This window comes from Chrysemys picta, chromosome 3, assembly GCF_011386835.1.
Source record: "Chrysemys picta bellii isolate R12L10 chromosome 3, ASM1138683v2, whole genome shotgun sequence".
NCBI lineage: Eukaryota > Metazoa > Chordata > Testudines > Emydidae > Chrysemys > Chrysemys picta.
This window is the reverse complement of record NC_088793.1, coordinates 33896762-33923556: the sequence shown is the minus strand read 5'-3', so window position 1 is coordinate 33923556 and position 26795 is coordinate 33896762. Positions and strand designations below refer to the sequence as shown.

General features: G+C 41.0%; 2 protein-coding genes across 8 annotated transcripts in view; one reads left to right on the top strand and one right to left on the bottom strand.

Moving 5' to 3' along the window:
• Positions 1 to 9091, top strand: part of ASAP2 (ArfGAP with SH3 domain, ankyrin repeat and PH domain 2) — a 163725-nt gene extending 154634 nt beyond the window's left edge. For all 5 annotated transcript variants that reach the window (XM_008179899.4, XM_008179896.4, XM_065590132.1 and 2 more), the window contains 2 exons: positions 2823 to 2945; positions 6427 to 9091. In XM_008179899.4, coding sequence (XP_008178121.1) covers positions 2823 to 2945; positions 6427 to 6501 — 198 coding nt within the window. In that variant the 3' untranslated portion in view covers positions 6502 to 9091. The remainder of the gene's footprint in view (positions 1 to 2822; positions 2946 to 6426) is intronic.
• A 5099-nt stretch (positions 9092 to 14190) lies between these two features.
• On the bottom strand, positions 14191 to 26795 carry ITGB1BP1 (integrin subunit beta 1 binding protein 1). 3 transcript variants are annotated; one of them, XM_008179893.4, is made up of 8 exons: positions 26638 to 26795; positions 26194 to 26291; positions 23717 to 23818; positions 21438 to 21516; positions 18922 to 19058; positions 17479 to 17571; positions 15881 to 16030; positions 14191 to 14698 (listed from the first exon to the last, which is right to left on the bottom strand). In XM_008179893.4, exons 3-8 carry the CDS (start codon positions 23786 to 23788, stop codon positions 14627 to 14629), a joined length of 603 nt encoding a protein of 200 aa, XP_008178115.1. In that variant the 5' UTR covers positions 23789 to 23818; positions 26194 to 26291; positions 26638 to 26795; the 3' UTR covers positions 14191 to 14626. The 3 variants fall into 3 exon arrangements, with proteins under 3 accessions (XP_008178115.1, XP_008178116.1, XP_005287801.1); XM_008179894.4 differs by having other exon boundaries at positions 26203 to 26291; positions 26638 to 26775; XM_005287744.4 differs by lacking the exon at positions 26194 to 26291 and having other exon boundaries at positions 26638 to 26781.

Sequence of the window (26795 nt, the reverse complement as noted above, 5' to 3'; positions counted from 1 at the left end):
ATCTGAAACATTCATTAACCTGGGAGGTAATGTGTCCGATCCTTTGGGATTGGTAGAACCTTTTCTTTTATATGATGAAATAAGATTTTCAGAAATCATATTTGATATGAGTACCTGGATGGAGGCCTGAGGCTGGATCACTTTAAGGGAACTGTGTTGTTTGGACTTCTGAGTAACCAGTAAGGTAATAAAGAAGCTGTTCTATGCTGGCTTGGTAAATATAAGTATTGGAATATTCACCAGCTTTTTGGGGTTTGGCTGCCCCATTCTTTGCAGTTCACCCTAACTGAGTGACCACAGCTGGCTCCCCACTAAGACCCCAGTCACAGTGGTGTAGTCGTGCTTGCATATATATTACCACAGGTTAATTGGGTTTTTGGATCAGAACCATACGCTTGTCACAATTTAATTTTGACATTGGAGAGTTTAAGGGTTAAAAATCAGTTACAGTGAGTGACTCATGATCAAGATCCTGACAGAAAAAGCCTGGAAGAATTGTGCTTACAGAGAGGGTTGTATTTTAAGCAAAAGGCCCCAGAGCAGGAACTGAAAAATCTGTTAATTGCCAGTGATAAGGAGGCAGACCCCGCGAAAATGCTTGCAGTGAGAAACCAGCATCTAGAACTTGAACAAAAGCAAAAAATAGCTGATATGGAAGGAGAAGCTGCTGAAAGAGAACGCCTGTGTTTTGAACATGAACAAAAAATGGTATATATTCGATTTCAGGAACTAGAAGCTAAGGCTTAAGTTCCAACTCAGAAGAATAAAGGAACAACAGGAACTGTATCATCCTGAAAAGCCAGCTCCTCTCAACAGCAAAAATGGGGATAGAAGCTATCCAGTTTGTAACAATGTTGAGATGTTGTTTGACTCTAAGCAGTTGTCTGTGTGTAACCAAAGTTACCCCAACACTGTCACCTTTTATGTAAATACTTTTACTGTGAGCTCTGGTGAAGGTAACCCCATAACTTGTGCAGAGAATGTAAAAGTCAATGGTAAAAGCTGTTTAGGCCAAATTACAACTTCTAACATTACTTTTGTTAAAGCAGAGCTTGTCAAAGAGGAAGATTATTAACCAAATAGGAGTGTGAATATTGTAATCCTTGAGTTTACTGTTAGTATGCCTTTAGCCAGAATCCATCTTGAATCGAATGGTGTTAAACATGAAGTTATAGCTGGTGTAAGAAAGTTATTGCCTAAGGATCTTTTGATTGGGGATGATATTAAAGCTTTGTTCAGTCAGGTTGACGTAAACCAGTCACAGGAAAGAAATAATCCTGAACCTGTGTCTACTAGGGGCAAGGATTTGCCTATAGAGGGTTTCTCCAAATGTTTGTCTGAGAAAGATGGCTGTTTGTGCAAAGAAGAAGTGCATATGTGGAAAAAAATTCAGTGTGTCTGGTATCTCAGAAGTAAATCTGGCATTAGATAAGGCGCAGGAAGAGGTTTCTCTAGAGCAAATTAAAGTTGATGATCAGCTTAAAGCCCTAACTGAGGAAAGAAGGGTACATTCTTGGTGAGTGATAAATTGTTGGCTAGTAAAGCTCAGGAAAGTAAGCCTGACCCAGGTAGGACATGAAATTGTATAAAAGATCCTTGGGTCCTGATTCTGTCATCTCAGATCTGCTTAAGCTTCATCAGAGGAAGTTTATGGCAAAATTGGGGTCCAAGTTATGCTTGTACGCCCGAATATGAGATTTGGACATTGGACTATGAACTGAATTCTAAAGGAACTCTTTGCAAGGAACTACAAAGCTCATCATCTCTTCTTTGAATCTGAACCTCAATGAATTGAACTTGTGTCTGTTTGTATATTGATCTTTTAACCATACTCTCGCTCTTTTGTTTTTTATTAAATTTTAGTTTAGTTAATAAGAATTGGCTGTAGCGTGTACTTGGGTCAGATCTGAAACATTCATTAACCTGGGAGGTAATGTGTCCGATCTTTTGGGATTGGTAGAACCTTTTCTTTTATATGATGAAATAAGATTTTCAGAAATCATCATATTTGATGTGTGTATCTGGATGGAGGCCTAAGGCTGGATCACTTTAAGGGAACTGTGTTGTTTGAACTTCTGAGTAACCAGTAAGGTAAAAAAGAAGCTGTTTTGGTAAATCTAAGTATTGGAATATCCACCAGCTTTTGGGGGTTTGGCTGCCCCATTCTTTGCAGTTCACACTAATTGAGTGACCACAGCTGGCTCCCCACTAGGACCCCATCACACCCCATCTGCAGAATACAAAAGTCCTTGCCTCTTGGGGGTTTGGAGGGTTAGTTTTCATGTTTATACAATGCTTTGACGATATAAAGAATTAATTAAGCTCTACTTCTAAGTATCACTAATGTGTAGGACTTTGCCACCTGCTGGTGAGATTGCATAGTGGCTCTGAACTGCATTGTGGAGCATTAACCCAGGCCTAAGAAAGAGTATATATAATGCAAAGGCCTCTCTGAGCTGCTGCTTTCAAAGGGTAACAATTAAAGGTAACTTAATTTTTCTCTCTGAGTGAGTTCAGTTCCCAGTCTGTGTTGCTTATCTTTTAGAGACAAGGTTGGTGAGGTAATATCTTCTATTGAACCAGCTTCTGTTGGTGAGAGAGACAAGCTTTTGAGCCACATATTGCTCTTCTTCAGGTTTGGGAGACCTGACCCTAGACCTGAAGAAGAGCTCTGTGTATGTCACCAATAGAAGGTGGTCCAATAAAATATACTACCTCACACACTTCGTCTCTCTAATATCCTGGGACCGACACGGCTACAACTGCATTGCTTATCTTTTGTCATGTTTCATTACTTGTACATACATATTTTTGTATTGCAGTCAAAAACTAAACCCAAGAGAGTAAAAGCCATATACAACTGTGTAGCAGATAATCCAGATGAACTAACCTTTTCAGAGGGAGATATCATTGTAGTAGATGGGGAGGAAGATCAGGAGTGGTGGGTGAGTATTTTCACTTACACATCTTTCATTCAAAGTATGCTCACACTTTCAAAGTACATTGGTGACAGAAAATGCAAGTATACCATAGAGTTGGTAGGAATTGAAATACCCGCAGCTCTACCCAGACTGACTGACTGAGTGAAGAATCCCCTAGAGAAGTTGGCGTATAGTTCTCCATCTTTTGGCTGGCCAGCTGCTTGTTGCCCATCTTTTGAGATCTGGTTTTACAGACTCCTTGCTTGGATGAATTACACTGCTCCCACAACCCACCCACACACACACTGCTTCTTCTGTCATCCCCTCCCTCTGCCTCCAGATCTACTGATTTGATTGAGAGCAAAAGGTCTAGAGCTCAGACAATAGCTCCTAAAAAGTTCTCTCCCTGTCAGTTTGACCTAAGAGGACAGTATTATGGAGTATTTTATAAGGTGCCATGAAAGGTTGTCTCTGGAAAGTACCATCAGTTGATGTAACATCTTTCATGTGTATAAAATCTGTACTTTACACACATGCATATGAAAGAGTATATAACCTACCCACCTGTCCTTTTTAAAATGAATGTAACCTGGAGGACTTACTCTGTTCCCTACAAGGCATTCAAATATGGGTTTTCTTTACCTATATTAACTAACGGACTTTTCTGAATATCTCACTGTTCTCCACTATCCCCTTTTTATTCTGAGGATATTGTTTCCATACAGTCTTGAACTAATTTCCTTCTCATAAAGAGCCACTATTAGTCCACTAATCCTCTGGCTGGGCACATGACCTCTTCTCAGGCTACAAATGGTATGTCAGTGTAAATTGTTGAAAGACCTATTTGTTCTTCTATATCTCTCATTAAACACAAGTGTACTACATCACCTACAAGGCCTGTGGAGGTTGTTCAAACATCTCCAGTGTGGCATCATTCTCCCCTATAACCAGGTTTATTGCACACTATTCTTTGTTAGGTCCTATTAATCATAAAAGTGTGTTTAACAATGATTATGAAAAACAATTCTTCCATTAGTTAGTGAGATGAAAGAACATGTGTAAACAAATGTGTATGTACTTCTCATTTCTCCTCATCTCCAGTGAGGAACCACCTCTTTTCTGGTGGCAAGTAAATGCATGATAGACCTGACCCCGGAGGATCCTGTGTCTTTAAATAAATAAATAAATCTAGGGCAAATGTCACCCCAACTTAGTTTTTAGCCTCCCTCACAGACCAAACACTCTGGATGACCCTGCTTCAGTTGGAGAATGTGTGATATGAGGGGGAGCTGTTGTTCAGGATCTGGGTAATCCTAGGGCGTGTTGGAGCTATTTGGAAATCTGCTAATTCATTATTTTCTGAAAGATGTGAAGGAGAGAGCAAGTGGTACTCTACTACACATTGTGCTTCAGATCCCAAGGGTATGTCTACACTGCAATTAAAGAAACATGGCTGGCCTTTGTCAGCTTACTTGGGCTTGCAGGGCTCGGGTTAAGGGACTGTTTAATTGCAGTGTAGTCATTTGGGTTCAGGCTGGAGCCATCTGCGACCCTTTCCCCAAAAGTATGTACCGAAATTAAACAGCCCCTTAATGTGAGCCCGAGTCAGCTGAGACAGGCCAGTTGTGGGTGTTTAATTGCAGTGTAGACACACCCCAAAAGCTCACTCCGGATTGCTTTTATTCCTCGGAGTGACTAACATCAATAAGATTAGGAGAACTTGCGCTGTTCACTTCCATCACTGAGAGCTGCAGTTAAAGTAACTCCATCCATTTTTGGATTTCATCTCAAAACTAGTGCTTAGTTTTCCAGCTGATAGGAAATATATCTTAGCCATGTATTTTCCAGAATCTGCTGAGCTAAATCAGGTTTTCTTTTTAAATAGGACAGTTACCTATGAAATCATTCACTTTACTTCCGTTTATATTGTTAGATGTCAAAATCACCATAGCAAAACTGATAGTAATGCTTTGTACGCTCAAAAAGCCTCATGTAAGATCAAAATGCAGTTTTTATGAAAGCTCAAGCCTTCCTTACTCCTTTCTTCTGGGGAAGAACTATTCTACTGAATATATGGAGAGCAGAGGCCTCACACGTTCCCCAAAACACTCCCTGCAGCACGGTGGCACCACATTCAGTAGAAAGGTGCTAATTTCCAAGAACAGGTTATTTCTTTTTGATTCTTCACCTGTTTATTTCTCATCAGGTTCTCCCAGTGAGGCACTTCATGTGCATACGAGAGTGAGAATGACTATAGTTTGGTGATTCAGGGACTCGCCTCTTTGGTGGGAGACCCTCATTGAAGTCCTTGCTCCAATTACTATTTATTTATACACAGTGCAATAGTTTCAACAGGACAGATTGAAAAACACTCACACCAGAATATCCTATAGACTAGCCCAGTGTCTAGGGTCTCCAGTAATTTGGGAGACCCCTGTTCAAATAACTACCCCACATCATACAGAGGCGTAATTGAACCTGGGTCTCCCGCATTCTGGGTGGGTACCCTAACCGCTAGCCTCAGGGTTATAACAGAGGGCAGGGGCTGGCAAACTTTGGCACCCAGCCCGTCAGGGTAAAGCCGCTGGCAGGCCAGACCGGTTTGTTTATTTGGAGCGTCCGCAGGCACGGAGCCCCGCAGCTCCCTCTAGCTGTTCCCAGCCAATGGGAGCTGCAGGAGGCAGTGGGTAGCACGTCCCTCGGCCTGCACTGCTTCCCGCAGCTCCCATTGGCCAGTGGGAGCTGCGGGGCTCCGTGCCTGCGGACGCTCCAGATAAACAAACCGGCCCAGCCTGCCAGCAGCTTTACCCTGATGGGCCGGATGCCAAAGGTTGCCGACCCCTGATGGAGAGTGTGTTGTCCCTCTCCACTCAGTGTCTTGTGAGTCTAGTCCTTTGCTCTTGTAAAAATGCCTGAAATCAAAATGAAATTATTATAGTCAGGTTGAAACTAAACATTTTGTTTGGACTCAGCTAGAAAGTTTTCTAACTTTTTGATTTGCTGAAAAATTTCATTTTCAGTTCAACCTGAAATTATTTTTGATTTTTTAGAATTGCCAGCAATTAAAAAAAAAATCCATTATTCACCCATCTCTAATTGTATGTTTGTATAGTGCCTAGTACAGTGGTGACACCATCCAGATGTGGGAACCTTACACACTTACCTGAAATATTATCATTAACATTTTCCTCTGTCTCAGGACAGCAAACCTGTTTGTACTATTTCTTTTCTTTCCTTTATTCAAAATAAAATGCAAGGCTCCAGAACTGAGGGATATAGTGGTTCGTCCTGACGTATAGACATAGGGTCCTCCAGAGCATGGCAGTCATCAGCATTCACCTACCACCAGAAAATAGGTTCTTCCTGCTAGTGTAAGTGCTTAAGCTGGGGAAGAGAGGAACATGACTATTACTAGCGAGTAACTTTGATGTGAATACTGTAATGCTCTTTTGAGACTTAAGTTATTTTTATTAACTTGAGAAAACATATTGCATGTCTTTTCCAGATTGGCCACATTGATGGGGAACCTAATCGTAAAGGAGCTTTCCCAGTATCATTTGTGCACTTTATTGTCGACTAAATTGCTACTGACAAGTGGAGAAATTTCTAATTTCCAGACGTTGTTGAAATCTGTATTGCTTTGTTCCAGCCATAACACTTCCTGAGTCCTATGTACTTTAACTGACCTATTATTACCACAGTTCTCACTTTGGAATTTAAACAGATTTTTTTCTGTGTAACTCTTCAACAATTAGTTTAAAAAATATCATTCCAATTATATTATCTTTTTCAAGATGAAGTGAAAAGCATTAAAAAAACTTGTTCAGGAGTCAAACTATGTGAATGTGTCCATTAAAATATTACAAATAACTTGCAATAAATTAGTTGAAGATTCAGTTCCCGTCTTTCAACCTGGCATAGTTCAGGATTCTGTGTCCCCAGAGTCAAGGAAATCCCTAACACTTAGAAAAAGGCAGCGAATTCTGCTAGCTGCCTCTATTGTTTTAAGTTTTAGACCCCAACCCTACAAGCTGTGTACTTCTGAATTGCAAGTATTCAGCACTTTGCAAAATCAGGTTCTAATCAAGGACATCAACACTTGCAGCAGAAGAAATCTTGACCTCTGAACTTGGGTACCTTGACAGGTAAAGCTAAAAAGTTTTTCAGTTCACCACTGAAGGAGACTTCTTTCTTTCAAATTTAATGTAGATATTTGCTTAAAGCTGTCTGAACTCTGTTAGCTAATTTTCTGAGTTTGAGACTGTTTCTTTTATGCTGCATGTATATGTAACCTGTTTTGAAATGTCATTTCTGTATGTATCCATTTTCAGTCATATTTAATGTGACTACTGCTAATTAATTAAACCACCTAGCAATATTACTGAGTTACTAAATTAACTCAAGGATATGAAAACTGCACTTCCTGAAATTTACTTAAAACTCTGTAAGGATGATGGATTGCAGAGCATTTCTTAAAATTGTTTCCTTATGGTGTTTAGACTTTGTATTCTGGAATTTTCTTGATCACAGTGACATGTTCATACACAAAGAATATCTTTAGTGGAACATTTAAATTACTGGATAAGGATAAATATCTGAAAACTCACAAGTATGCATCAGTTATGTCCTATTCCATACAATTTTTTTTTAAAGTGTGCCACTACCTTGCAAATAATTAAATACTAGTTTGCTAACTCACTCTGTATTTATATAATATACCCACATCTATGGTAGCTACACTGTTAAACTTGTTTACTATTTTGTGAACAAAAGACTAGGCCATTCATAATTCCCAGTTGATTGATGGAATACTACAAAACATCAATAGAGATCCAGCGTCATCTTGATGTTTGTATACTGTGATATTGTACTGGTTCTTTTGTTTATGCTACAGGAAAAAACTGATAGCATAGGATTAGAAATAAGTGTCTAGGTCACATTGGCTTTGATCACATGTTTTGTGACTATTGTATCTCTAGATTTATCAAGAGAACTTTGAATCTCTGACAAATCGTGTCTGTTGGCCTCAGTGTTGTATCACGAATGAAAAAGGCCAATACAATGTTTATACTGAGAAAAATTATGTGGCATTAATGCTGGAACAGTAAAGCTGTTGATCTCACCTTTATATAACCTTTCTTAAAATGGTACAATTGATAGACAACCTGTCATTTCTTCCAGAAGCTGTTGCTGCATTATAAATGGAACAAACTGGAATGTTTCAGGATACTTTGTTGCAAGTTTTGAAGCTAATTAGCCTGCATTTTCAAAGTTCCCAGTAAAATATATGTGATATTAGTAATAGTTTAGCACTACAGTTTTATTCACTTACTGATATGTTCAGTTTGTTTTTTTGAGACTCTATTTTGTATGTGTCTATTCCTTGGTAGAGTCTAGAAAGGAAATGGGCATATTATTTTGCACAGTTCACTTCTATGTACAGTATTTTTAAACACAAAATCTTGTAGCATCTATAACAGCCTGCAATCAGTCTTGATTATCTGGCATCAATTACATCCTATATAAACATTGATGCAAATTTAACTTCAGCTACACTAGAAAGTGTGCAAACTTTCAAAACTTAATCATGTTAATTGGTACATTTGATGGGAAACAAGTAATTTTTCAGAATATAATTTAATGGCACTGTGGTGTTGGTAACTAAGATCTTACTGTCCAATGAAGAAATTCTGTGACTAAAATTTGCCCCCAGTTTCAACAGTATGCTCTCTCAATATTTGCTCCTCTGGGAGAAGAAAATTGCAGAAGAGATTCTGAACAGACTTTAGATATATATTTATAATTAAAAAGTTACTTAATTTTAGCTCCAAGATTTTGGCATGTTTCATGCCATTTTTCATCAAAGCTGACTTCAAGAGATCATGATTCAAAAATCTGTTACTAGGCAGATTAGTAGGTTGCTGTTAATTGTTTTTAAAAGGAGCAGTTGACATTTAAAATGCAGCTTAGAATGGTATTTGAGATGTATAATATTCAATTCAGTTGTTTGATTTTGTTTGGTTGCAGAGCAACTGTATATATTGTATAACCTAAATCAACTCTTATTTTCGATGTTCTGGATGCAGTGATTTATAATTAGAGCATGATTTATAAATTGACTCTCATTAACAGTCAAATGACTGGAAAAATAAAACTACTTTTAAAATCAACTGACTATTTTCCTTATTTGATTTTGTGCAATTTAAGCAATGTTTGTTTCAAAAATGTAAAATGATAGCCGCTCCAGAATTGTTTGCTCATTTGAGGTTTGTTTGTACTTGCACTTATAATCAGATATTTAGGGCTGGAAGGGACCATCAGAAGTCACCAGGTCCAAATCTCTGAGCTGAGGCAGGACCAAGTATACCTAGACCATCCCTGCTGGTGTCTGTCCAACGTGTTCTTAAAAACTTCCTATGAGGTGGATTCCACAACCTCCTTTGGAAGCCTAGTCCAGTGCTTAACTACCCATGCTGCAGATTAAGCTTCAGTGGACCTAAAGATCAATTGATCACTATCCTCTTTATAACAGCCCTGAGCATATATGAAGTCTTAACAAGCCCCTGCTCATTCTTAGTTTCTCAGGAATAAACATGCTCAATTTTTTTTAATCTTTCTCAAGTTTTCTAAACCGTCTACATTTTTTTGAAGCTCTCTATACCAGTGCTTTTCAACCTGTGGCCTATGGACCCCTGGGGGTCTGCAGACTATGTCTAAGCGGTCGATGAGAGTTGACTGAAAATAAAGTTTCAGATCCCCAAAAAGGCGTTCCATTTTTCCGATCAACCAAAGTATGTGAATACCTCCACCTACAGGTCAAAACCTGACAGTGTTGTTGTTACCATAGAACCCTTTAGTGCCCTTTCTCTCACTGCGTCAAATGCAGGACTGAGCATGTACAACATTTATAGTTGAATTCTGTTCAGTCAGTTTTCAATCTGAAACGTCTATGGTAGGGGTCCCCGGACTACAGGTTGAATTTCCAAAGGGGTCTGCATCTCCGTTTGAAATTATTTTTGAGGTCTGCAAATGAAAAACCACTGACCTAGACCCTCTCCAAATTGTTCAGATCTTTCCTAACATGTGGCATCCGGAACTGGACAGAATACTTCAGCTGAGGCCAGCATGACCATTATCTCCTTTTTCTTACGTATGACATGGGCTCCTTTTGCAGCAGCCCGTGTGGCTGACCCCAGGGCCAGCTGCTCAGGCAGCCCTGGGGACAGCCACACCAGCTATTTCTGGAGCAGCTCTGGCAACCAGCTGCTCGGGCAGCCTTGCAGTCACTTGCACCAGCCACTGCTGGAATGCCCCGGCTCTGGCGGCCATGGGCAACTGGCCCCAGGGATTGCCCGAGCAGTGGCCAATGCAGCTGGCTCCGGGGACTGCGTGAACAGCTTTCCACAGGGTGGCCAGAGCAGCTGCTGGCACCCCAGGGCTCCCCCCTCACCCCCACCCCCAGCAGCAGATCCCCCAGGGCTCCCCTGGCGGCACCCACTCGCCCTCAGATTCAATTGGGTATTTATGGTATGTCATGGACAGGTCATGGGGCCGTGATTTTGTTGTTTCTTGCCTGTGACCTGTCCATGACTTTTACTAAATTATTATAAATACCTGTGATTAAATCATAGCCTTATGTATTACACTCCTATTAATATGCCTGTGATAGGGTGTTCACCCCATACAGGATTGGAAGAAGTTAAGTTGGTGAGGTGGGCCAATTAACTCCCCAGGCTGCACCTGCAGGAAAAGCTAGGGTGCAGGGGTTGATTAAATGAGGCCCAGCTGGGCAGGAACAGGAGGGGCCTGTATAAAGCCCAGGAGCTGAGTGCAGATGGGGGCTGCAGGAAGGCAGGCTGCAGTCACTCCTTGGGAGGTGTGTGGGGCCTACTGAGGATAGCCCACAGTTGCTCTGTAGGAGAAGGTAGTTGGGAGACTAGCAAACCCAGAGGGGGGAAGTTAGGAGAAGGCTTGGGAATTGCAGCAAGGAATAGCAGTGCAGGCCTTGGCTGCTAACTGCAGGGCTCCTGAGTTGGAGCCTTGAGTATAGGCCAAGGTTCCCCTACCAGCCACTGAGGAGAGTACCTGGGATGATTTTCTCTAGGAAATACTTTTTTTGCACTCCTCCGTGGAAAGGGGAACCATGTAGTGACCTGGCCAGAAGGCCAAGTCACATCAAGGTCTTGGAGCAAGAGAGGGATAGGAGAGAGACTGCCAGAGGAGGGCACAATGCCTGGCTGGAGCTAATCCTCAGGATGGCCAGGAGGAGGCACCCCCAGCAGTGAGTGAACCTCATGACAATGCCCCAGAGAGATTAGCTTTTTTTGCAACTGCATCACATTATTCACTCATTCAATTAGTGATTCTTTATAACCTCCAAATCCTTTTCAGCTATACTATTACCTACCCAGTTATTCCCTGATTTCTAGTTGTGCATTTGATTTTGTCCTTCCTAACAAGAAGTACTTTGCACTGGTTTTTATTGAATTTCATCTTTTTGATGTTTGTTAGACCAATTCTCCAGGTCATTTTGAATTCTAATTCTGTCCTCCAAAGTGCTTGCAACCCCTCCTAGCTTGTGTGTCATCTGCAAGTTTTCTGAGCACTCTCCACTCCTTTATCAAAGTCATTAATGGAAATGTTGAAAAATACCAGACCCAGAACAGATCCCCACTACATCCATCTGTTACCCCAAGCACAGAGTCTGGGAACCCAGAATAGCTCTCCTATTGCTTACTTCCGGGTTCCCCACATGTTAACCTATTAATCTGTTCCTGCAAGGTGAAAGGAAGGGGCCTGCCCTAGTAGAATTGCCAGGGTTTACCAAGGATCTCCCCATGCTCTTCAGGAAATTCCCCAGAACAGACCAGATCTGTTTACCCTTGGACAGACACCCAGGCAATATGCTTTCAAAACAAAGTATTTTCTTACAATTAGTTACACTAAATAATCAGGGAAGATTGATCTAAACATAAATCAAAACAAACTTAAATCCCTTAAGCACAGGTTAAAAGTACCCAAACCATAAACATATCGTAAGAGCAATACTAAGCGGCTGTGTTCTGCATGCAGTGATTTAGTCACCTGCAGTTACTGACAACAATCTTAAACCTTATACATACAGAATAATGTAATATTCATAACACAGACACATCTTTATTATCATGTACAGAGGCTCATTAATCCTATTTCTATTCTATATCTTACACTATAGCTAGCATGCTTCCTCTCCGTAGTCTTCTCTCTCTCTGCTCTGTCAGGATCATTTTCTGCTCTGTCCCAACTGCCTTACTACTGTTACTTCTGCTTCCTTCTTCTCCTGCTCCTAGTGTGCTCAACTGACTCTTGCCTGCTGACTGTCTGCCTTTCATTCATTTTTACCAGCCTCTAGACCAGGGGTGGGCAAACTTTGTGGCCTGAGGGCCACATCTGGGTCTGGAAATTGTATGGCGGGCCATGAAAGCTCATGAAATTGGGGGGGAGGGTGCAGGAGGACTCCAGCTGGGGATGTGGGTTCTGGGGTGGGACTAGGGATGAGGGGTTGATGGTGCTTTGGGCTGAGATCGAGGGGTTCGGAGGAAGGGAGGCCGGCTCCAGGTGGCGCTTACCTCAAGCAGCTCCCAGAAACAGCAGCATGTCCCCGCTCTGGCTCCTACGTGGAGGTGTGGCCAGGCGGCTCTGCGTACTGCCTCGTCCACAGGCGCCACCCCTGAAGCCCCCATTGGCTGCAGTTCCCGGCCAATGGGCGCTGCGGGGGCAGCATGCAGAGCCCCCTGGCTGCCCCTACACGTAGGAGCCGGAGGGGGGGGATGTGCCGCTGCTTCCAGGAGCTGTGCGGAGTGGAACAAGACCCCGACCCCACTCCCCAGCTGGAGCTCCAGAGTGGGGCAAGCCCCAGACTCCACTTCCTGGCAGGAGCTCAAGGGCTGGATTAAAACATCTGGTTGGCCAGATGTGGCCCTTGGGCCAGAGTTTGCCCACCTCTGCATTATACCCTTTCAGACTGCTTGTTTCCCAATCCTGTTATTAGCATACTCTATCTGCCAATCACCTTTAAACCCTCTCTGATTGGTTCATACTTAGACCAATCACAACTGCTAAAGCTGTCACACAACTAGTTTTAGTATTATGGTCTGGTGACCCACACTTAAATTTTGGATTGAGCATGCCTGACTGACCCCTATGTGTAGTATTGGAGTGACCTTTTCTTAACCTCAGTCCACATCTGCCTGCCAACATACTAGTGATAGACCAAATTGCTTAAACAGCCAACTCCCTCTCCTTGGGTGTGTGCTAACATTCTACACACACCAAATTACCGAACTCTTAAACTGTAAACAGTTAGCTCATCTATTCAATATGTATACAACTGTTAACATTAAGATGCGTAAGTTAAAATCTACTGTTGCCACCCTATTTTTTTTTTTACCAACCTAGTTAATTTTATTTCCGTTTTCCCCCTATTTTCAGTTAATGGTGGCAAAGCAATGCTTTCGTTGCTGTGCTTAAAAAACAGACTAGAGCAGCACAAAATCTTTTGCATCACATCCTCCCAATTTGACAGATGACTACTCTGAATATGGTTTTGCACCAACTTTACAGGAATTTCATCTAGACTATGTGAAAGTGAAATTAATTATATTAAAGAAATAGAATGAATTAAAGAATGCTGTATGTACCTTTAAGTAGAAATGAGAAATGCTGCAAGCCAGGGGGCAGGAAAGCAGACATTAACTGCTTAACTTGCCACTTAAGGGCAATTGGTGAAGCATTAGCCTTAGATCGATAAGAGTTAATAAGGAAGCAGAATATGCATATTGTGCCCTATGCAAATTTTACAATTTTGCTCTCTCTCTGTCCCTTTGTTTAGTTTGCATCCTTTTATCTGTATAAATAAGACTGTTTGAATCTTGCATGGGGGCTCACATTATCTGAATGTATTAGCAGAGCGCTGTGCTAATAAAACAGAGTGGTCTGACAAACTAGGAGTTCTGAGTCTAACTTTGACAACTATATTTCTCTAATTTGCTTATGAAAAAGCTATGCTTTTGACACAGCCCCACACAAAAATCAAGATGTCATGTCATGTTACAATAAGTCTGCATAAGCCCCCACTGTAATCCAGAGCAACATACAACCTCTGATATGCAGATAAGTCAAGTCTCATAAGCATTTGCTCATTCCCATTTGACTACTGCTGTTGTGTGTTCTAAACTATGCTATGTAAACAAAGATGCCCTCAAGGCTTTGACAGTTTCATAAGACAGTATTTGAGTAAAGTGTCCAACTTTTATTTTGCAGTCCTGCAATATTTACATTCATGTACAAAACACTATTTGGTACAAACTTCATGTGCAGTATAAAATGAACTGTTCATGGTTTTATATTAATTGAAATGTAAGACCAGTGATACTCTGCAATGACTTCTTCAGGTAAGTTTTGGTTGGGTTGTGGGTTTCCAATTGTCACCAGGGTAAATATCAAAATAACTTCTGTCCTATTTACAAAGTTCTATTGTTCTCCTTTTGCACAGTGTTAATGATCCTTCTTCAAGCAGTTAAAGGCTCACCCTTATTCCATTCTGAAATGCTTGGTCAGTGCCTATAGTCACAAAGGGGAGCAGTACTTCCTTCCAGCATGAAGGGTTCTTATACTGTACCATGTATCAGGGGGTATATTGTACCATGACACACAGCTGCAGAAATTCAAGACTTCTCTGATGTTAAAACTGAGTCAAAGGCTGTTGATAACACTTTGCAAATAGCTTGTGCTTGTTCCTGCATTGTGTAACACAATAAAAATCAGTTAATCATACTCAAAAGCATAATATATTGACAGTTACATTTTCACTAGCATTTACCTAAGTGCTCTGGCTATTACATGATGTAGTATTTCAGCAAAAACTCCCATCTATTAAAATTCAAGCAGAACACGATCTACATAATGTTTTCAGCGCTTATACAGAATGAAACAGGAGAGCTGTGTGTGAAATTCTATTGTTTGCAATCATGTCTGCAGACATCTGTTTTAAATTAACTTTGGTGTGAAAAAAAATACAGAATTTTTAGTCTATTATCTGTTTATAGGGTGTAACCAGCATCTTAAAGTTACTCCACTTGCTCCCTTATGCCTTTGCCAAACTATCTGAAGAGTTGGTAGCATGGAGACTAGAAAGCATATACTACCATGATACTCTAGCACTATCTCATCTCCTGCTTTCCTTAATATACCACAGGAGGCGATCAGCTCCTCCAATGGTAATATAATGCCTGACTGTAGCCTGAATGCATAGTGCCACTGATATGATTGCTCTGTTCCTCCAGCAGGGCTAACATGGAGAGGGAAAGAGGCTGTTGTATTTGCATGTACAAAATGGAGCGCTCTCTAACCGCTATCTTTACCAGTGGTCAGCGTAGTAGCACAACAGATTGGGCGTCATCTGCTACAATATAATTGCTTCACTGATTTAAATAGGTTTTTGGCTAGAAGTTCCTCATGTTATAGTCAACATTTTACCAGTTGAAGACAACTGGGCACAACTCCCTTTGTTGCCAGTACATCCTTTTTTACTTATTTTTAGAAAGTACAACTATTAACCATAAGGATGGGAGAATAGCATATTCCAAGGGAAACTACCTAAAGAACTAAGGAAAAGGCTGGTCACATGATACCTTTGTAATTTTAGAGCAGTAAAGGTAGTGATTCTCAAACAAAGTTAATCCAGTGCATTCTGTGATTTTTCCCCTTAAATGTGGAGACATTTATTCCCTGTGAAACCAGTTAACCCTTCAGCTGCCAGAAGGCTGTGATTATGCAAGAGGCGCTACACCTGGGCTGTCACCACTGGGTTTCTGTGCTGTTAAAAATACCATGTTCTAAGTATGAAGCTTGAAGGTAATGAAGTTAGACATCAGAATGTATTGGTACCTAAATTAATAACCGTAAACATGAATCCTTACCAGACTATTACACTGATACACCCAGAGACTGTATTCTTCATAACTTGCATCTGTCGTCTTCAAAGCCAATAAACTCTTTCCTGCTCCCAGACCATCATCGTAGCAGACCATCCGCACAATTAAATACAGAGCATGTCTATGTAAAACATCCTACAACCATATGGCAAATTAAAGTTATTCTAAAACTGGGCACAGACATTGAAATTTTCTGCATGCTTTCACTACGACGCAAGTTGCCTTTTACAAAATCCTTAGTATTCTTTAGAACGGAATGCTCAGTCTCTCACTCTGTGCACTTGTTTACAGAAGACAAACCCTCCCATTGTCCCTGGTAACATGTCCTTAGATTACCCCCATAACATTTTGAATCTTTAAATGGGGGCAATAGGTAAAGATTAAAAACAACAAATAACCAAACTAGTAGCAGTTTAGCACAGGACCAAGATACAATGCACAAATTTGCCGGGGCGGGAGGGGGGGGAGGGTGGAAGGGGGAATATCTTGTATCCCTCTGCTGTTTGTCAGTACATTCTTTTAGTTAAATTTGAAGCTGTTCAGGACAGGGAAAATGTCCCTATCTATCTCATTCTTACATATCTAAGAACATTTTTGGTTGCTATAAATGATGATGGAGCTTTAGACTCAGACTATTAAACTAGAAGAGTTTTTAGAATAAATTAAGAATCTATCTCTGCATTGTCTACATTGTAGCTGGATCTTTATGAAGGAGTTATAGCTGCTAAGTGGTCTAAATAAAATACAAATTGATGTCAAAGGGTGACGTTCAGAGGCCAGAATTTGTCTAAAGAGTATGGAATGCAATATCACAGAACGAGCCAGCGCAAGCTAGCTTAATCATGGATGTCTGTCGGCTTGTCTCATGCTTTCAGGCTGAAGCCAGCAGAGGGATGGATAAAAGACTTTAAAAGTAGACAGAGATAAGTCTGTCTATGTACTTTCAACAAAGGTGACAAAGGCTTGAGGCCTGGAGTAGACATGTGCTCTTGTTTAGGGGCTGAAAGATGGGATTTATGAGGGTGGAAGATCATCCCCCCCTTCCGTACCGCCTTATCCAGTGAAGACTAAGACAGACCCTAGTGGGGGGAGGGAAAGGAATCGAATTTATAATCCAGAAAATATTGAATCTGATGGATCAGTCTTGGTCATCATGGTTAGAGACTTTTACCAGAGGGCAAGAGAACCACCACCAGGATAAAAATTACTAAACCCAGGGAAGGTTTTTTGTTTGGGATTCTCACTTGCCCCTGAAGGAGAAGACTCTTGCTTTGGCTGGAGGACCAAGAACCCCAAGTCACCCATGCATGAGGAGGAGAGACAGACTACATTCCGAAGAGAAGATCTGAGGCAGTTTTGCTAGAAAGGCAAGAACCTCCTGTCCCTCTGTTTCAGGTTAAAAACAAAAACTGGAGTCTTACTCTGAGATCAGAAAATCCGAAGTTTTGAAATGGAAAATAATTACTGGGTCATCCAGTGTCCTTTAACTGCAAACTCATCAGGGCACTGATAAATGCCTATTCCAGAGTTGCCCACCATCCAACTTCCACCAAATAAAGCCCTTTAAGAAAAGACACACTTACATACTGATCAGATGTTGAGACTTTAATACCGTACTTGGAAACTCCCATAATGAACTCTTCTTCAGCTGGAACAAAAGGTAACTTTCCGTCTTGCTTTGAAGGGAAACAAAAAAAAAGTGTTAAGTGTACAGAGAAGGGCATAAATAGAAATAGAGATATCTTATCTCCTAGAACTGGAAGGGACCTGGAAAGGTCATTGAGTCCAGCCCCTGCCTTCACTAGCAGGACCAAGTACTGATTTTGCCCCAGATCCCTAAGTGGCCCCCTCAAGGATTAAACTCACAACCCTGGGTTTAGCAGGCCAATGCTCAAACCACTGAGCTATCCCATGAAGATAGTCATTACAAAACCTGCATTTTCCCTGTTCTATTTTTATTTCAGACTACTGGAATATTACCATTAATAGGGCTGTTCCCCACAAAGCGGTTTTCTTCTTTAAACACTGCGTTTCTTTTAGTTATTCAGGATTGGGAAGGGAACTTTTTATGGAGAATGAGGTTTCTTACAGTCCCTTCCTTTGTGTTTGTTCTATGGCCCAGCTACACCAGCAGTGCACTGTTTCAGGGACAAACAGTGCAGGCAGAGGAATGTTGATAGTTGCTACATCTTGGTGCAATGATGCCGCTATTGGCAATGCTTGTGCAACATTAGGAACACTTTTGTATATGGCTATGAGTGCTACCAGCAGGTATGCTATACTTGCAATATCTAATTTCTATAATACAAACTGGCATTTAGGAATTCAAGTATTGAGCTTGCTAAGGAACCCTGACCATTTTTTTTAATAAAAGCTTTTTTGTTTTTATTCCTTTTGACACTACAAAGATCAGCACAGCTCTGAGAGTGAGCTAGATTCTAGCTTAACACAATGGAATTATAAATGGCCATGAGTGGTCAGGCTCTCACTTTTATTCCTCAACTGAAAATTTCCTCTCTGTTGTTGAGAAATGTTGGCATAAGTAGTCTTCTTTCATGGATACTGCCACAAGGGCTGGAGACAGACTCTCTGGAATTGTAGCTTTCTGCCACCAGCAAACCCCTGATGATATTTGTTCAATCATGCCTCAGGCTTCTGCGTCAACAACACTGCTTCCTGCAGTAGCAATTTGTTTTTCTGAAGTATACCCTTCAAATACTAACCAGGAGGTAGCTTGGCGGCAGTTGAGCTCTCAGCATGAAGGGTGCATCCTCTGAGGTTCTTACCCACGAGAGCTTATGCTCCCAATACTTCTGTTAGTCTTAAAGATGCCACAGGACCCTCTGTTGCTTTTTTACAGATTCAGACTAACACGGCTACCCCTCTGATGCTTTAATACAGTAAATTATTTGTACAGTTTAAGGCACTTCAGAAGTAAGACATCTATCTGATTATATGATAAATACATTGGTTTAAAATGTTTTGATGTATTTGTATATGTTTTGTCTCTCATTATAAAGACTTACCTGTGCCACATCTATGAAATTTATCAAGTCCAATGGCCCTTCCAGACTCTTGCTCTCATCAAGTTTCAATTTTTCAATGGCACCAACATATTTAACTCTAAATTCTGCACAGGTATCTGAATTACTGTTGCTTTGTCCTATAACAAAAAAACTGTAAATTCAAAGAACTGTTCTACTTAAGCAGTAACGTCTATTGTTCCTTTGGTGTTGGAAAGTCTCTTTGGTCTTTTTTAATCTATTAATTTTGAATAATCTTTTGCTCCCTTGGCTCAAACACTGGATCTCCCCACTGAAACAATTATGAAACAAGAGGGTAGCAAAGATACCTAACACTCTTGTGTTATTTGGTTCATAGTATACTAACCTCATCTTTCCTTGACTTCTGATGGAATGATTCTTTACAATAGACTCATGTCATCATATTTTGCTCTGTACCAAAGACCATTCTGTGGTAGCACACTAAAGTATGGTCTACTCTAACAGAAAAGTTGGGCAACTTAAACCCAACAAATTTTTTTTAAATGTACAAGAGCTAACCATAGCTTACAAAACAAGAATTGTTGTTTGGATTTATACATCCCCCAGCCATGTTGAGACCCAAGAGTGGAGCATTTCGCTGGTACACACAAGAATTATAAAGTGAAACCAATTGCAGTGAAAGTCTCTGGCAGCAGGGAGTTGCAGAAGCTTTTCCCTGCTGCCTTCTCTCTGCCAGAGCCTTTCACTGACAGATATAGTTACACACTGCAGTGTGGACACAGCCAGCTTTTTACTGGGGCATATGTAGACGCAGACTCTGGGGAATACATTTGACACAGAATTACTATTTTGCCTTCAGAGAGGTGAATGTTCTTTTTGGAATTGTAGTATCATGTTAAACATTTTGTGAATACAGGCACTAAGTATTTCCACTTTCTTCATTATATGCATAATCACTGAAACACAATGAGAAGCCAGTTCTCTGGGCTGAGGGCTTTATCCAAAGCCCAGTAAGTCTATGGAAATGCTCTTAGACCTCATAGGGCTTTGGATCTAAGCTGAAACTTCTTTCCTCTCAACAACACATCCCTGGTAGCATACATACATACCTGTGACCAAGTGCTAGGCCAGAAAGGCTGAGTCAGCACTTTGTTCACAGCAGCTCCAATCAAGCAAGGCTGAATGGAGCTGACTATACAGAGCTGTATCTAATTTGTGTGTGGGGCAGGGCAGAAAGGCTAATTAAGCCATTAGCCAGAGCCCACAAAAAGGCACAGGACTAGGGTGACCAGACAGCATGTGTGAACAATCGGGACAGGGGGTGGCGATAATAGGCACCTATATAAGACAAAGCCCCAAATATCAGGACTGTCCCTATAAAATCGGGACATCTGGTCACCCTACACTGGACGGAAATGGAAAGGGGGAAGCAGGCAGTAAGGGGAGAGAGAGATTGCTTTCCTCTGCTTGTTATAGGAGCTGTATATGTTATGAAGCTGGTGGGACTCCATTTGTAAATAAACTGCACAAGGTGTTGGACCAGCACAAGGGTCTCTGAGTAGTTTGTAGATCAGAACAGAGGCAGGAACCACGAAGCTCTGCTACAATACCCTGTTGTTTCAAACCAATCCCTACCATTGCACCTGTTTCCTTCCCCTCCCCTGCCTTCCACAGTCCTGCTACACCTCCCTCTGAACTTCTGTATACCTTCTTGGCATTTCTAGTCCCAAAGATCACTTTCTATTTTATACTACAGTAGCTCATGTGCTAATAAGTGGGCCATCTAATAGGTTTGCCCTCAACTGACTACATGTAAATGTGTAAAGCATCAGTACTGTTAGGTCCAAGGAAAATGGAGTATAGAACAGGTTGTTTGGCCATCTTAGCCAAAGTTAGGCTAACTGTAGTTGCTGGGCCATTCCTGTCTCTCTGTGAAACATGAGGACATGCTTGCTTGGGCTTCAAAGAATGAGATAAAGGGGGGGACCGTATTCTTGTACCAAATGTACTAGGAACAGTTTGTTTGGACATATGGAGACTTGCAGTCTTCACTCCCTGTTTCTGTTCTTAACTCCCTACTTTCTAGTGCATGACGAAAAAGCTGATAAGAAGCTGCTGAGGAATCATGAACTGTTTGTACTGTCAAAGAACATAGATATGCATGAATATTAGAAGCTTTTAACTAGTAAAGGGCGGTTTGGGGGTTTTAAGTTGCTTAACTATGACGCGATGGAACTGTCTATATAATCTCACTAGTTGTTGTAATCGTGGCTGGTTCTCTCTGGAGACGGGCCGCTCTCTATTGTTGTGTGCACTCTTCAATAAAGAGCTTGTATTGGACCTTGCTGGTGTTGCCTGTCTCTCACTCTGCGGTCAGACAACGAACCTTGCCGTCTGGGTTAAAAAGTCCCCGACAGTCACACAATGTGAACTTACATTTTCTCACCTCTTCCCTTCTCCCAACTCTTGCACACAATCACACATTTTATAAAATTAATCCATCTTCAAGCAAGTCTGTCTCAGCATTGGTTACATACCTGAACTTTTAGTGGAGTCTGTATCTAGACTAGCGACAGTACTAGACCTGGAAAGTCCACCAAGACTAGAGTCAACAGACTAGTTATAAGGGGAAAAAAATAAAATAAAAATGTCAGTTAATTATTGAAAATGTTAATTTATCTTCAGATTTTCTGCTCCTACATACTTCATTATAATCTTCTAACTTTTACGGTCTGGCGCTATTTGAAACATGACCAAAAAAAGTCATACTTCTCCAAAGGATTAATATAATAAAACTTGAAAGAGTATCAGTCTGACTTATTTACACCAATGTAAACTGTACAAGGGTCTCTCAAAAGCTTTCAAACGTTTTTGAAACAGGGAGAGGAGAGATGGAAGAAAGGGCAGAGAAAATGAACTTTAAAAAGTTATGTCCACTGTCTCTTTCCTTACATTGAATATCTTAACCTTTAGGAAACTGACAAGTGCATGTTTCTCACTAATATTTGATATAACATGACCTTTTTGCAATGAGATTTACATTAAAAAATGCCAACCATGTCAGAAACCCTACAAGATTTAAGTCATCATTCACCAGCTATCTGACAGAATGTACCTATTAGCTCAGAGGACTTACGCTTTAAGATAGGAAAGAAATATTTTAGAAATATTGTATAAAACAAAGAGAAGTTTTTTTGATTTGGCTAGCTTGTTCTGAAGAATCAAGCTCATTCTCACTTTTAACGGCTAGCTTAGAGGTTCTTGAAAGATTCATAGATTATAAGGCCAGAAGGAACCACTGTGATCATCTAAAATGACCACCTGTGTAATACAGGCTATGGAAATTCTCCCAAATAATTCCTGTTTGAACTAGAGTGTTTCCTTTATAAAAACATTCAATCTTGATTTTAAAACTGCCAGTGTTTGAAAATCTATAATCCTGGTAAATTGTTCCAATAGCTAATTACCCTCACTATTAGGAATTTGTACATTTTCCCTAGTCTGACTTTGTCTAGATTCAACTTCCACCCACTGGATCTTGTTATATCTTGGTCGACTAGATTGAAGAGCCCATTATCAATTTTTTGTTCACAAAAAACAAAATGTACAAACAGTGATCAGATCAACCCTTGACTTTCTCTCTTTGTTAAGTTAAATAGACTGAGCTCCTTGAGTCTTTCACTATGACATGTTTTCCAATCCTTAGTCATTCTCATGGCTCTCCTCTGAACCTTAGTAACTAATACTTCAACATTACAAAAAGCACTAAGTATATTTTTTAGTACAACTTCTTTGTCATGTTCTGTTGGTGTTGAAGTAGTCTCTAAGTAGACTCCTAACTCAACATCAATGGGATTTATGCTTGTATGATGGAAGGACAGCATGCTACTTACAACTGAAAACTAATTCTGATATTGTTTGATTTCACAGACAAAAAAAAGCAAACGAGATGTTTATTTCCGCAAACATCATGATCATATTAAAGACTCGATTAAACCAGCCATAGCAAGGCAGTCATAAACTTACTATTTATTAAGCATCAGTGTGCTTGATGCTGTACATGACATATAAAGATGCAGTCCAAACTCTGAGGGACTTACAATCTAAAATCCCCTTAATTAGTCATTTGACTTGGAATGTTACTTTATTGGTCAAAAAAGGTCAAATATTTCATAAAAGAAATTCAGATTAACTCTGACAATCGAAATGACTTTTCTTCTTTAGAATGCAAATCTCCCTAAAACTAATTTAATCTATCACCCAAATTTACAACCATTATTAAAAGGGCAACATAAGTTCAACATGTATAAATATTGTATCAGTCAGCTGACTGACCTGTCATCTCTAATTAAAACAATGATTTGTCTTTGTGCAGATGCATTCTAGTTCTGAAACAGTAATGCTTCTACATTGGCATCTCTCTCCTTTTAAAGAATAGTAGGAATTAATTTCAGTTAGGAGTATAAACGTCCCTCTTGAAAGCCAGAAAAAAAAGGGGGCAGGGGGTTGAGTTCTTAAGGAATAACATACCTTAACCTGTACCTGATAACGCTTTAATTCCAGTAAAGGTTTCTGATTAGAGCTGGTCAGAGAAAAGTAACATTTTTGTCAATTTGCCAATGTATTGAAATTAAAACATTTCATGGAGATGGTTTGATTTTTGACTACATTCCACCAGAAACAATCCTGTACACCTGGCTAGCTGCCAAGGAGACTGGAAGTGCTAGGAGTCCCAGTTCCCAAGCTCTCTGCAAACTGTTAGTTCACAGCAAATGAAACTGTCCCACAAACATACTATACCCCCAATTCAGCTTACCTTGCTTTTAGTACTGATTTCACTGCTTTGGGAGCTGCTGCTGCTGTGTCGTTTTTTCCCTTTTCTGAACATTTTTTCACCATAATTGGATCAAAGAAAATGCTAAAGGAAGGAGAATTAAAAATAAAACCTGTCACATTACACCATTAAGAGTAACAAGGAGTCTGGTGGCACCTTAAAGACTAACAGATTTATTTGGGCATAAGCTTTCGTGAGTTAAAACCTCACTTCTTCGGATACAACAGACTAACACGGCTACCCCCCTGATACTTGATACCATTAAGAGTAGGAGTCCCTGCCAAAAAACATGCTGGGCTTTGTGTGTAAAGTGGAGAATGGTCTCTCTGTGTCCCCCGAGTTTAAATCTCCCTCCGCAGCGCCTCTGCCTTTGGTCTCTGCTCCACCACGTGCTCCTCTTCCCCCATCCCCCAACCTCACTCCTCTACCACTGCCTTTCTCTCTCTCTCTCTCTTTTAATCCCTTCCCGCACGTGCTCACCCCACTCCTGCTGCTGCCAAACCTCAATTGTATTTTCTAAAGTCTAGCATAAAACCCCATTGGTTACCCTTTTTCTCTCTAACACACCTCACATTTTACATTTACACCACTGTGACATATTTTTACCTAGAGTTGTTGGTTATTTAACACATTTTACCCATAACTGTTAGTTGGTTATATGCTGCTGTGACACACCTTTTACATAGGAACTGTTAGCTACCTGTTAACACTGAAGTATAAATGTAATTGGTTACCAACTGTATTGTACCCCACTGTATTGTACCCCACTATTGAAACCCCCATCCTATTTACTAAAAGAAACCCCTCCCCCATTGTCTACCTTAACAAACCCCGTACCCCTCACTATTGAATTTTCCCTGTTTTTTTGCATTTTCTTAATAAAGTTTATTTTGCACCCCACCAGTGCAGTAGTTGTCTCCCAAGATCCCCTACTTGCTGGCAGGGTCACTGACAACACTACTTACAGTAACTTGCTTTAGACCTAAATAATTTCACTAACTGTTCATTTGTGTTTAGTAAATTTCGGCAGGAAAAAAGTCCTTCACATTTCTAAATGGGGGGAGGGATAGCTCAGTGGTTTGAGCATTAGTCACCTAAACCCAGGGTTGTGAGTTCAATCCTTGAGGGGGGCACTTAGGGATCTGGGGAAAAAATCAGTACTTGGTCCTGCTAGTGAAGGCAGGGGACTGGACTTGATGACCTTTCAGGGCCCCTCCCAGCTCTATGAGATAGGTATAGCTCTATTAAAAAAAAAATGCATTTTTCACACCCCTGAGCAAGGTTAACTTTTTAGTGTAAACCTGGCCTTAGGGGAAAAAAGTGTATCTAGCTGGCTGCTTATATGTAAATTTACTATTGTATAACTCACAATGGATCTCTTCTCACCCGTTTGAACTGAATGCTAATGAGGACTGTAAAAACTTGATAGAAAAGTAACAGATAGGGTTTTTACCTCCTCTTTGCTTCTATCTTGAGGTGCATATTAAAGATTTGCTCTAATATATTTGGGGGTCAAAGAAGACACACTGTCATCCTTCACCCAGGAAGTAAATGGACAATGAATTTTAATTCATGAAAGGGGGGTTTCAATGAGGCTTGACTGAAAACAGTGGAAAGAACTTTGTGTGAGATAAATTTCCTTAGACAGGAGGTTAACTTGTTAGTTAAGTTTAGTCTCCAGAAAATCTATGATTTTCTTTTACATGTAGCCATTTGTTTCCATAGTCTTATTCACTGTCATTGAATCTCTGCTCTTTGATAATAGATATATTTATAGTGAAAACAAGAATAAGTTTAAGTGACCTTACTTAGTGAACTACCATAGTGTTCAGGAAAGAGAAAGCTCTCCACCTCATGTACCATTTCAGTTCTTTGCACATCCAACCCAATTTGATAATATTTTATTACCCACAGTGAAGGATGGAGTAGGCATAGAAAGATTAGATTTTTATTGGTAAATGTTGATAAATGTCAATTTCACCACGCACACACAAACAAATGGACAAAAACTATTTCCATCAATAACTGCAATTTACAAAGTAAGACAAATGCTACTTCAGAACTTATTAGAGTTTGATTTAAGGATATTTACTTTGTATATTTTGACACGTAATGCTGACAATTTGTATCAATGGCTGTAAAGCTTTAACTTTCTGAATCTCAATGTCTACTGTCATTAATTACTGACTGATGACTCCATAGTCTGACACCCCCCATGTTTCCCCCCCCCTTGTGAAAACTTAAATAAAAATAGGGGGAAAAAGCTTAAAACACAATTTTGTGCAAAATTTTAATTGATAAAAATCTTTAAAATGCTTACAATAAACATCAACACTACCCATCTAAATTATAAACGAACAAATACCAAATTTTGCCAAACCTAGATATGAGTGGCTGGAATTTGGCACAAAGAGACAAAACCTCAGGCCCTGCTCATGAACAGCACAAAAAGCAGTTACCAGGTGCACCTGAGAGCCTATGGCGGCTTCAGTCACTTCTGTCTGTCTAGGTATTTACATGGTGCTCACTGTCAAGGTATCTGACTCCAGACTGGCTCCTTAAGAAACAAGAAAAATGGGGAACTCACACCCCAGGGCTGGGGTCCCCACACCCCCATCCTGCCTCGGACCCACCCACCCCGTCCTGTCACGGGCCCCTCCACCCCAGGCACATCCCAGCACTGGGATCCCCCCAGCCCCACCCCCGTCCTCCCACGGGTCCCTCCACCCCAGGCACATCCCGGCACTGGGATCCCCCCAGCCCCACCCCCGTCCTGTCATGGATCCCTCCACCTCAGGGACCTCCCAGCGCTGAAGTCCCCTCATCCCCATCCCGTCTCAGGACCCGGCGCCACCCGGAACGAGGATGGGGCCGCGCCGGCAGGCAAGGTACGCGCTCCTCACCGCAGCGGCTGGGTTCGGTACCCGCCGGGGACTCGCCTTCCGCCCAGGACCCAGCACGGCTCCTCCACACTCCCTGCCCCGGGAACGCGCGTCTGTCGGGCCCCGCCCGCGCGCAGGCGCCGGGACAGGAAGTGTGGGCGGCCCGGCTCCCCGGAAGC

Coding starts and splice junctions, on each gene's coding strand:
- ITGB1BP1 (XM_008179893.4), bottom strand. CDS start 23,788: ATGTTCAGAAAAGGGAAAAAACGACACAGCAGCAGCAGCTCCCAAAGC. Junction 19,059..21,437: donor AGACTCCACTAAAAGTTCAG/GTATGTAACCAA, acceptor TTTTTGTTATAG/GACAAAGCAACAGTAATTCA. Junction 16,031..17,478: donor TCTCAACATCTGATCAGTAT/GTAAGTGTGTCT, acceptor ATATGGTTGTAG/GATGTTTTACATAGACATGC.